The sequence below is a fragment of the Chironomus tepperi genome, unplaced genomic scaffold, assembly GCF_022539635.2.
Source record: "Chironomus tepperi strain 1889 unplaced genomic scaffold, CSIRO-AGI_Ctep_v1 contig_429, whole genome shotgun sequence".
Classification (NCBI taxonomy): Eukaryota; Metazoa; Arthropoda; class Insecta; order Diptera; family Chironomidae; genus Chironomus; species Chironomus tepperi.
Window position 1 is genome coordinate 588308 of NW_027226551.1, and position 12683 is coordinate 600990.

The window sequence follows — 12683 nt, forward strand, 5'->3', positions numbered from 1 at the left end:
AAGAATTAATCATTAAAGACCTATTATCATCGCAAAAATTAAGTAAGTCTTGATGAGTAATAGGCAGTTACATAGTAAAGGCTTTCACGAAGAATCAATTAATTATAATTGAATAAGAGTTTTGGGTGTTAATGATGTCTACAAATATAAAATTAATTATATTACGGGGCATTAAGGCTAATCATAAAAATAAAATGGAATTAATTAATGAAAATCTATCAATTAATTGCCTTAACATTTTTACAACGGAAAGCATTTATTGAAATTGCTTTCCGAGCGACACAAATGAAGATGACTCCGTCGCCTAACTCTTAAGGCTCCATTCTTCTACTATATGGCGTATGACAGCCATATGTCGTTTAGTAGCTATATGCCATGTGACAGTCATATGTCATGTGACAGTGATATGGCGTGTGACAGTCATATATCTTGTGACAGTCATAAGTCCTGTGACAGTCATATGGCGTGTGACAGTCATATGGCGTGTGACAGTCATATGGCGTGTGACAGTCATATGGCGTGTGACAGTCATATGGCGTGTGACAGTCATATGGCGTGTGACAGTCATATGGCGTGTGACAGTCATATGGCGTGTGACAGTCATAAGACGAATGACAGTCATATGTCGTGTGATAGTCATATATCGTTTGACAGTCATAAGTTGTGTGACAGTCATAAGTTGTGTGACAGCCATATGTCGTATGACAGTCATATGGCGTATGACAGTCATATGTTGTGTGACAGTCATGTGTCGTGTGACAGTCATAAGTCGTGTGACAGTCATAAGTCGTATGACAATCATAAGTCGTATGACAGTCACAAGTCGTGCGGCAGTCATAAGTCGTGCGACAGTCATAAGTCGTGCGACAGTCATATGTCGTGTGACAATCATAAGTCGTGTGACAGTCATATGTCGTGTGACAGTCATATGTCGTGTGACAGTCATAAGACGAATGACAGTCATAAGACGAATGACAGTCATATGTCGTGTGATAGTCATATATCGTTTGACAGTCATAAGTTGTGTGACAGTCATAAGTTGTGTGACAGCCATATGTTGTGTGACAGTCATAAGTTGTGTGACAGCCATATGTCGTATGACAGTCATATGGCGTATGACAGTCATATGTTGTGTGACAGTCATGTGTCGTGTGACAGTCATAAGTCGTGTGTCAGCAATATGTCTTTTGACATTCATATGTCGTGTGACAGTCATATGTCGTTTGGCAGCCATAATGTCGTTTGACATTCATAATGTCGTTTTACAGTCATAATGTCTGTTAATAGCCTTCTTCAGTTGTGCCGCTCGGGTTTCTTGCTATATCCTTGATTTGACTCCATTTTTTGGGTAAGTTTAACTGCAGTTCTTTTTGTTCTCTCTGTCATTACAAATCATTAATTACAATCCATCATTTGTCATTTTGACAATGATTTTTGAGGCTTATTTTATAAAAATCGATGTGTAATATCAGCAGCTTTCACTTTTTGCACCATAAACATCATACGAGTTTGACGTATGATGAAATATTATTCCAGTAACCGAATCCTGTGGCATTATGCAATCACATTTTGTATTATTTGAAGCGCTTTGTGCATTATTGTTAACCATAAGCGGCGTTGTTGCGGTAGCTAATGATTCGTGGCGAGATAGATATTCGTGTGAATCACTTAGTTTAGGTAATTGTGGATGATTTTGTAATGACGTTTCTTTGATTCGTCTTGATACGGTATAATGCTTGTCGTACGTTCTCATTTCATTCATACTCTGATTCCATTTTACGGAAAGTGTTTTTTGACGTGCTAAATTATAAATTCATAAGGTAGGAAATGATATAATGTGAAAATTGATATACATGATATGACCATAAAAAACAAAAAAAAAAAAAAAACTGTACATACACTTACCCAGACGTGATTTCCCCTGTATAATTTCCGAGTTTGAATGCTTCCCAAGTAGTATGCCCTGTGGAGAATTATTTCGTGTTTGTGATTTTAAAGTTGTTAGACGACAGCAACAGCATATGATTTGTTGGAAGTAGATTCGAAATCTGATTAAAAACCAATGCAGGAATTAGACAGGAATAAAAGAACGCGTACCATGGATCATCATATTAAGCAGTGGTGGACAACCTTTAGTTTTCGCGGCACACAGTGGTAAGTCTCTAATGACACCGCATCCAGCATGACTGTGTGTAATTGTCCATTAGTGTACCGCGACACTCAGGTTGCCCACTCCTGTCATAAGATTTAATGTCCAATTTACCTTTCATTCATGTAATAGTATATACAAGGATTCACTCCAGCATTAGACATTGCGAGGAAATAGAATGCCAAATATAAATGCTGTACATAGCTTGCTGATGCCATAGATATATTGTGATACGAATAGATGAAGAATAAGTGATATGGTAACCAGAACACAGCAAACATTGTCACAATCACAACAAACATCCGAACGACCTAACGATGCACAAAAAAAAAATCATGTCTTATTATTTCCATTAAATTTTTTATGCTTAGAATTTTAAAATAAAAAAGATAGGTGAAGGGATTTTCATTTCCTTTTTACTGTTATTGCTATTATTACATGTAGCAATCCAGTTATGAAGCATGATACATGTTATGATGGGGACAATGAATTTTTAAATATGGGAGAATTGTACATTCGAGAAAATTTATCTTCCGTTCAATTCAGAGACATTTATGAGAACAGTAAGCTTCTTACATTCTACCGCAAACTTAAAACAATAAAAGAGATATAAATGATTCCGACCGATTTTGTAATGACTTGAATTGAGAATTTTTATTGAGCAATTATGAAAATTGCGGTGGTTCGTTCAATTATTGCGTAACGCAGGAAAATGATGTCTTGAATTCCATCTGTAGAATTGATTTTAAATCATTTAAGCCAGTGGTGGGCAACCTTTGTGCTGCGGCATACTAATGTGCGGCCAAGAATCTTTGGAAATGGCGTGAATCGTTTCGAATGATGCACAGTGTAGAAATGGCCGAAAATTCCATCTCAAATCGACTTGACTCTGGACAGAGGCCCCGATCTGCACATATTCAAATGATGCCACGACGTCGACGAGATGGCAGTTTACTTAGAACCAAGTGGCAGCCACTTGGCAAATTTGGTTGTTTTCACGTCGTCGCCAAAATTCCCAACATTTCAATTTGTGCCGATCGGGGCGGATTGTATCAAATCGAGCTTGTGTCTAGGAAGAGTTCTTGATGTCGAGGCTCAAACCGAGACTTCGGAATCCTAGTAGCTAGATTTATGCTAGCCTGGTGTCAGATTTTTGGCAATTGAATGTCTCATGCTTTCCGGACGTATGCCGTATGTGGTTTCGGTCAAGGCTTACCATGAAGATGTCCCTCGAAAAATAAAAGGTTGCCCACAACTGATCAAAGCTATTAAAAAACCACAATCACTCTTCCTCATTAATGTATGTACATACTTATTGATTGCTCCTAAATTGAGTTCTCATTTAGATTCTATGCTAAATTGTCTGTTTAATAGATTTAAATTTTTTGCGACAAATGAACGTCGAGATGATTCTTTTGTTAGCGATTCTTTTATTCTTATGAATTAATTTAAAGGGTTTCTGAAAGCAGTTTTGTGGTTTCAACAATTTTATGCTCTCAATTTTCTTTATATGCATTTAAAAATATAAGTTTCGTCATATATGAAATTTGAAACTTGTATTTCCGAGTTGCATATTGCGGTAAACCAGGGTTGTAACCAGAAATTTCTATGGACCCCATCCTATTAAAGTAGGACGACCATCTACTGTATTTTTGTCGGGACGCTGCTGTACTTTTCAGTCTTGTTGCTGTGTCCCTTCAAAACCTCAAAATGTCCCGATTTTTCAAGAAGTCGAAAATTCCATTCAAATTTTGGAATTTTTGACAAATTTTGAACATTTTTATTTTGAAGGTCCGGATTCAAGCCCAGGACTGAAAATAATTTTTTCGGAATTTCAATCATTTTCTGCACATTTTTGCAAGTTTCTATCGTAATTTAACTAGTTCCTTGAATATTAAAACTTAAAATGATATAAAAGAACCCCAAAAGTGCCAAACTAAGAAATGTCCTGGAAAATTTTGTACTTAGTTTGGCTCAAGCTTCTTAAATCTCCCTTTCCCTCTGGCTACGCCGCCGCAGCGACCCGCAATTTTCCATAAAAATTGGGTCTAAACAATCTGGTACGGTGTTGTCAGGGGGACTTTCTCCACCATTAATACGGCAATGTAGCGGTACTCCAACTGACATGTTTTACTTCTGTTATGTGCAAAGAGCATATTAAGGGCGTATCTAGATAACAAAGGTTGACTACTAGAACTTGGGGTTTGTAAAATCCTTCCCTGAACACACTCGGGATAATTACCCTAGCTAGGGTGTTTGAGGTTTAACGTTTCCTGAATACACCTCCTTTAACAATCATCCGAGCGACACAAAAAGAAGAGCTTTAGCGAAACCTTATAAGCTCCGTGACGTAGTCATCCTCGTTTGTGTCGCTCTGGTTACAAACCTTTACCGCAAAATACACCCGAAATAAAAATTTATAGTAAAATTGCATGGAAATTGAGATCAAAACTTGTAATTAGAATCCCACATCTGAAACCCTAATATTAATTCATAGAACTGATTGCCATAAATTTTTGGAACTGAGAACTTAATTGAATTGAACTTTAGAACTTTTTTCATATTATTCCATGAAAAAGGCATTAAAATGTTTATAGCGAACTTATAAATAGTGTTGAACATTGAGCTGCGAATAAAAAAAGAAAATCATTTACGCCTCACGCGAGTCATATCCATTGAAATGGCGGAAATAAACTCTCACATCAATAATGTACATTTCAACCATTCAAAAATGTTCAAATATGCATGAAATGATGGGTGAATATTAAACAAGAGCTTTTATCATACCTTCCGCTTCGACTTCATTGATTCAAGCTGACGTTCTGTATGCTCTCCAATTGATCGACTGCCCCATAGCTCACGTCCCATTAGTGAATAACAGAAAATCATGACGAATATTGGAATGGCATATGTCAATATCAAAAATACAATATTATAACTGAAAAGAGAAGGAACAGAAACATGATGAACAGTTATTGCATGTTGTAAAATTTGTCTATCGTCTTTTGCTATTTTTAAGGAGTAATAAATTTGACTATTGATTCAATTTGATAGATTAGCATGTTGCCAGCAAGACTCACGCAACTTACAAACTTTTTCCCTATTTTTACTTTATTCTTTGTTGATAATTTGTCTTATAAGTAGCTATTTTCTATTTTATTTACATAGCAACGTTTATTTATCTCCTTCCATTTCTACAATTACGCAGTTTGATGTGTTTGTGCTGAAAATAGGGATGTCAAACTCAATTTCTGAAATGTACATCAATTTCTAAAAAATCGATTCTTGATTAGGAGCCGTTTACTTAATACATAACACGGAATATGTTTTTGAACCGACACTCTCACCAACCCTCCTTCCTTCCTCCCTCAATAACTAAATCTCGATCCTCTTCCTAAGAGCGCTACGTAATAAGTGAATAGCCTTTTAAGAAAACGTTCGAAATTACGAAACGCTAATAATAGCATTTTCAGACTCCTTGCCCTCACTAGGTCATGATCTAAAATGTGTCCCCCTTAACAAAATAATTGTAACTCCTTCTTCCCCTTAAGCGTTACGTAAATCCTAAACATTCCTTAATCTAGAAATAAATTGAAAGATGCAAAAATGTTTTATAAGCTCGGATGCTTGTAAATTTTACTAAGAAAATCACTTTCTCAAGTGGCCGTTCACTATGTATATAACACAGCTCTTAAAGAGCTTACGACCCAAACACCCCAAATTCCATTTCTTGTTCAAAATTCTAATTTCTTACCAATCATATCTTTTAATGTGGTGAATTCTAATACAAATTTAGAACAGAGTTTGCAGGAGTCCAATGTGGAGGTACCTCTGCAAACCGGACTTCCAAAAAAAGTGTAGTCCGACAAGATCGAGCCCGGAATTCTTGGAATTTTGGAGTTCGGATTCCAAAGTCCTGCCAACTCTGATTTAGACTCTTATTAAAAGCATCCATTCCTATCCCGAGTGGACAAGTTAAACGCTAGTTCCGAGTGACACAAACGAAGAAAGCTTTCGCTAAAGAAGCCTAAGAAGGCCTTATGCAAGCCAAACGGAAGCGACTTCCATTTGATACTAGTAAAATAGGATTAGTCTTCTTTAATTGTTTCTGGAGTTAATGTCTAGTTATTGACTGGTTCTATTTATTCTAGTTCTAGTTATTTCATAGAAGGACTTACAAGTCCTCAATTTTTGTCACATTTTCGGTACATTTCATGCCTTAAGTTTGACATCCCTATCCAAATCATCCTTTAGTCTTGATAAATGAAAATACTTATAAAAGTTCAATTTTCTGATAAGACATTTTTATCGAGGGGATTTTGTATTGAAGGAAGTAAATATTTTAGCATTAATGTTATGTCAACCCCATATTTATTATAACAGCAACCAAAAATATTTCCATTATATCTTGATATGTCTTGATATTTTGTGGTTTATTTTGGTTCCTTACTAATAAATTCAACTTTTTAAAAATATATATTCTCTGTGGATGCTCTTATCAGCATGAATATTAAAAAATGGCAATGCCCGAGCGACACAAATGAAGAGGATCTCTTTGGCAGCCATATGGACGTGAACCGAAGGTGGCTTCCATTTACTTACTTACTTCGCTGGCCGTACATATCAAGTGTGATACATGACATCCCTCGGTCGACGCCTGAAGCTGGCTCTATCGCTGAGTACGGCTATCCAATTTCCAATTCGGCTTCCCTTTGGTATCAATCAAGGAGATTTAGCAGAGCCTTAAAAGCTTCATCACGGAACCTTCTTCATTTGTGTCGCTCGGGAGAGCTTTCAATTTTCCGTGTGGTATTGCATATGGCTCCATCCATGTGGTTGCTAAATACAAACCACATAGAGGCAGCTTCCATTAGGTGTTAATAAAAGAGCTTTAACGACGTCTTTAAAGCTCCTTTACTGAGCATTCTTTATTTGTGCCGCTCGAGATGTATTTTTAAAAGCAATTAATGACTCACTTTAACTTTCTTCTTCCTACTCAGAATTTCAATTAATAAAGCTTCTTGTTGAATTGAAAACAAACTTAGCCTTGGAGTCGTTCACTTATTGAGTTTAAATTGGAAGAGAGGAATTGCATTAGAGGGTCGATAATTTATTGCGTAGCGAAATCTCAAGATACTCTTCCTTCTTAAGAGCGTTACGTCCCGAAAGACACAAACGAAAAGATATCCTGCACGGAGCTTTTAGGACTCCGCTAAAATTCTTTTACTAATACCTAATCGAAGCCGGCTCCGTTTGACTTCCATAAGGCTGGACAGATGTTTAGCTGAGCCTAAAAAGTTCCGTCGCGACGCCTTTTTGATTTGTGTTGCTCGGGCGTAATAAACCCAAGTGGACGAAAATACATTACAACAAATTGATGACAAGTTAATATCCAGTTGAAAGCTGGCTCGAACCTATTTTTGTACACCCAGTATTGAGCGATTCCTTACTCATTTTTTAAAAAAGCTCATTATTCTATGACGTAATAAGCACACGGTCCCCTGCCCAAAAAATCAAAATTCAATACCAACAAAGATTTTGGTCGTTCTGGGAAAAATCCAAATTTAGATCCAAATATTAAGCTTCTTATGGTTTTACCGTTTTTGCGTCTTTTGTGTAGAATGTTCATGTCCACGACTCTTTACGTCCTACAAATGCTTTGTTACTGATTCACATTAACAGATTCATATTAACAGAATCAATCGTGTTTAGCTCAATGATTTAACTCTGCCTCAACACTTTGTGTTAATGTGCCTTGCTCGAATGAATATGTATCATGTACGTTTCAAATAAATCATATGAAGTATGGAGCTAAATGTTCATGTTTACTGTCAAACGAATTGTGTGCCAAGATTATCAGTTATCGATGATTATTGACAAAGAAATTCTGTGCAGGTTTGACACAAAAAAACATTGGAAATTGGAAAATACGTTCTAATTTGATAAATCTTTTATATAATTTTTAAATTGAATTTCCGAGCAGCACAATTGAAGAATGCTTCGTCTTAGAGCTTTGAAGGGTCCGCTAAACTTCTTTTATTGACACCAAATGGAAGCTGTCTCTATTTTGCGGCTATATGGCATTAACTGTTTCGTTATAGCTCTTTTTAGAGTTGGTTCCATAAGGCTGCAGCTTTAAAAGCTCGCAATCAGTATTACAAGTTCCCTGACAGCTTTAAAAGCTCCGAATCAGCTCTGCAGCTGCTTTCGTGTTACTTCCACTTTGCAACCAAATTTAGACTTTCATTTGATGTACAAAAAGCTTTGGTGGAGCTTCAAATGCTTCAGGTGATGAAGGCAAAGCCATCTTCTATTGTGTCGCTCGGGCTTGAAAAATTTCTCAATAAATTTTCCAATGTTTTTGTGATCAAAACAATTTCGATAATTGAAGAATGAATGAGTTTTGATGATTGAAGATGGTCTACAACTGAATTTTTATGAAGAAATATGGCATGACATTAAGAGTGAATTTCAAAAAATTTATTCAGAATTTACTTCTTTTCAACAAAAGAATGCAAAAATTTCTTTTTGTCAATTTAATAGATGAAAAATAAATAAAATAACAAAAAAGACGTAAAAAAAATATAAAATAAGACGTGATTTGGAAATGAAAAAGGAATAAATAATCTCGAACGTTTTCTAACAAAGATGTTTGTTCAGAAATATTGAACAATGGCCTCAAATTCAAGCATGAAAAGAACAAGCGCTTAAAATCCCGAGCGACACAGATGAAGATGAGTCTGTGTCGGAGCTTTTAACAGCTCTGCTAAAATTCTTTCATATTCACATCAAGAGGAAGTCGCTTAAATTTGATTATAATATGGAAGCAACTCGGAAGCGGCTGCGGAGCTTCTAAAGTGCTCACAGAGATCTGAAATCGATCACGAGTTGTTTTAAAGCATCCACGGAGCTTTTAAATATCCACTAAAGCTGTTCGTACGCCAAATGAAAGTCTAACTTTGGTTGCAATATGGAGGCATCACAGAAGCGGCTGTTGAGTCACAACGGAGCTTTTAAAGCTACCACGGATCTTTATAGTCCAATTGGAAGTCTAAATTTAGCAGCAATTTAGCGATTTAAAGCGGTCAAGGAGCTTTTTAAACTCTTTGTACATCAATTGCAATGCTTAATTTAGTTACATCATGTAAGTTACACGGAAGCGACAGCTGAGCCGCTACGTAGTTTATAAAGCATCCACGAAGCTTCCAAAGCTCCATCAAAGCTAAGTACATGAAATGGATGTCTAAATTTAGCTTCACTATAGAAACAAGATGGAAGCGGTTTCTGAGCCGCTATGGAGCTTTCAAAGCTCAACAAAAGCTCTTTTGTTAACTCCTAATTGAAGGTTCTTTCCCGTCCTTACATGTGGTTTGCATATAGCTGCAAAAGAGAGACGGCTTCTTTGTGACTTTGATATGACTGGCAAATAGAGGCGCCTTCAATTTAGTGCTAATAAACAAGCTTTCACGGAGCTTAAAAAGCTCAATAGATGACCTTGTGTCGCTCGGGAGAGAATACATCTGGAGAACAAATGAACATCGAAATCTATACAATATGAATTATTCAAAAGATAGAACATCTTCGCTGTATTATTTGTGAAGAGTTAGTAGATCGCAAGACAAGTATATCTGTTGATATTTGCTAAACAAAAATAATCAATAAAATGATAAAAAGTAAATAGAAAATAATTGTGATACGTTTTCGAAAAAGAATGAAGGCATAGAATGAATACAAAACGAATCTAAAAATGATTTCATGGAAATTATGCATTAAACTGTGCATTAAATGTCGTCAAAGAGTAAACAACAAATTGGAATTGAATTGCTTGACGTGTTTTTTTAAAGCAGCATAAATATAGAATGTGCAGGAGTGGGATTTGGAAGTCAACTAGTCATCAACAAGTGGGATCTGTATCAGACTAAGTTATGTCACCGCATTCATGTGTGGGGTGCCTGAAGGCTGATTGACGGCTAATTTTAGTACAGTTTTAAGGCTTAAAATTAAATTTAGCTGCCAAACTTTTTTATATCCTGTCCTTTTTTTACAGTGTTAGACATAAACTTTTGGGATATTTTAGAAGGTTTTTAGGACATAAATATCAATTCCCAGCCTACACATTTGTGATACTATATTTACTTACTTCGGCGGAAATACAGATCAATTGTGATCCATGAACTACTATATGCGTAGATAATTTGTGTGTAGGATGTATTGGATGCTTTCTTAAATACCCTTAAGTGACTGCTGAAATTTACATTTTTTAAACAATGTTTACATGAATTTCTAATTAATACATATAAAATGCCTTTCCTAAAAACATATTGTGATTTTAGAGCAGTGCTTGAAATTTTTCTAAAGTATTAAAAGCCTTCAGGACGTTAATGAACTTTGCTCTCTATACTTAAGAGCCCGAACACCTCAAATCGGTTTATTGTTCAAAAATCCGCAAACAGGATAGCGTTATTCTGACTTTATACCGAGCAAACAAGGAGCATGATCATGATTACGCTTCCAAAATTGAGCATGGTCAGTTATATTGATTGAGTATACTTATAAGCACGCTCATTTAGGCGAGTTTGTTTATTGTCTGTTAGGGATGCCGGATTCAGCTTAAAACTTGCTTAAAACCGGAAGTAGATGCAGGTAGAAATAATTGATGATAATTCACCAAGTCACGACTTACGAAGGAGGCTACTTCCCGAGATTGCAATTTGTCAGCGTTTACAGCAAGGCTTCAGTTTCCGTCCCTTCTGCAGATTGCCACATTTCGTCGGTGACCCTTTACGCAGGTTGCCATTTTCCGCCGATGGCCATCGGAAGATAAACTAGTATACGACAAAAATCGGCTATTGCCAACTCTATCCCCAACTATGTCAGCATCAAATTTACATTTTAAATCGATAAACTGGCAAGTGCTATTCGGAGAATAGATACCCAATAAATCAATCGAGTAAATCACCTCTGGTTAAGTTCTCCTTCTCTTATTATCATTTTATTCACTGAGTTTGAAAACGATCTGAAATGAAAAGTAATTCCTCTCCAGGTTCCTCTTATTTCTAAAAGCAAATACTTTAAAGGAACGCTTCTCGTACATTAAAAAAAGACTCGATGAATTTGCATAGAGAATCAAATTCTCTTTTTGAGTTTCAGTTCTCTTTATAAAAATAGAACACAGACGGAATCTGAATTGGCAAATTTCATTAATAAATTACGAATTTTAATAAACCTTTCTCGTCAGACATATCGGTTCGCTGAGCTCATTTTACAATTATTATGTAGAAAAGTATCAAATTCGCAATTAAAATGCTTTATGCTTTATGAGTGACATTTGGGCAGACCTCAAAATTGGGTAGAAGTTTCTCGACGATATGCAAAGTTTGTTTTAGGAACTGATTTTAATTTTAAAGCAGTCCCGAGCGACATAAATTAAGGAAGCTGCGCCATGGACTATTAATATAAGGCATAACGTACGCTTATTTGATAGGATCAAATAGAAGAATTTGTGACAAATGACAACATTTGGCGACATATGGATGCAATAAAACAGCTTTGACAGAGCTTTAATGCTCTATTGCACACCCTTCTGTAATTGTGTAGCTCGGCAGTGTTACTCTGCTTATACTCTGCAATACGTCGCAGTTCTAATAGATTGCAAAATTTTAAGTGGTAATTCACAAGAACGTGTCCCAATTCTTCAATTTGCTAGGGTTTTTCAAGACAGCCCGAGCGACACAATCCATTTACGTCCATATGGGCCAAAAACGTCCACTCCAGTGGTGGCTGTTCTTTCATAAAATACAAGTACAGCGACTTACTATTTGGACATTTAGTATTATCAAAAGAAGTTTAGCAGAGCTTTAAAAGCTCCGTAACAGAATCTTCTTCATTTATGTCGCTCGGACAAAAATCCTAGCCATTCCTAGGGCGGCCATCTGCTGTATTTTTTCTGGTACACTGCTGTACTATTCATCATCGCTGCTGTGTCTCGACAAATTCTTTGAACATTAAGACTCAAAATAAATTTAAAAGTACCAAATTTGTCTCGATTTTTTGCGAAAATCTTCTGGCCACCGGTGGCCACCCTAGCCATTCCTGAATCTTTGGGTTTAATATTAATACGCTTCAACCATCTTTCCACTCCTCCATTCTTTCAACAGAAACATAACCTGTTAACTATCCCCAGACAGAAAGCTATGCAACTTTCAAAGAAACTTTTGATGATTTCAACATGATTAAAATGGATTCTCCTTTGTAATAGCTTGGTAATAGCATTATTTGACTGCGTCTTTAATGATATACACATACAGCATAAACATACGCAAATTTCAAAGAATAATGAGCAATAAATTTTATGTAAATTGAACAATAGAATTTGATTTTTGGAAATGCTGCTACTTATTTTTCATATTTTTTTGCATTTACCTATGAGCATATCTAGAATAATGGTTAGACACATTACGTGCAGATTCGTATGCCTTGAAATATGCTCAAGTGTGTTGAGGAAATATTTTTGGAAACCCTCAAAAAAGTGGTT

At 36.0% G+C, this 12683-nt stretch overlaps 2 protein-coding genes across 3 annotated transcripts in view; both read right to left on the reverse strand.

Annotated features, from left to right (window-relative positions):
• Positions 1 to 391: 391 nt before the first annotated feature.
• On the reverse strand, positions 392 to 1234 carry LOC139097724 (zinc finger protein 512B-like). Its single transcript, XM_070649674.1, has one exon. It carries the CDS (start codon positions 1232 to 1234, stop codon positions 392 to 394), a length of 843 nt encoding a protein of 280 aa, XP_070505775.1.
• Positions 1228 to 12683, reverse strand: part of LOC139097702 (tachykinin-like peptides receptor 86C) — a 30604-nt gene continuing 19148 nt past the window's right edge. Inside the window, exons 7-10 of one of the 2 annotated variants that reach the window (XM_070649649.1) lie at positions 4937 to 5087; positions 2264 to 2460; positions 1906 to 2048; positions 1228 to 1800 (exon numbers count right to left, since the gene is read on the reverse strand). In XM_070649649.1, the coding sequence (XP_070505750.1) occupies positions 1469 to 1800; positions 1906 to 2048; positions 2264 to 2460; positions 4937 to 5087 (823 nt within the window). In that variant the 3' untranslated portion in view covers positions 1228 to 1468. Of the gene's footprint in view, positions 1801 to 1899; positions 2049 to 2263; positions 2461 to 4936; positions 5088 to 12683 lie in introns of both variants that reach the window. The other variant, XM_070649648.1, reaches the window with a different exon arrangement.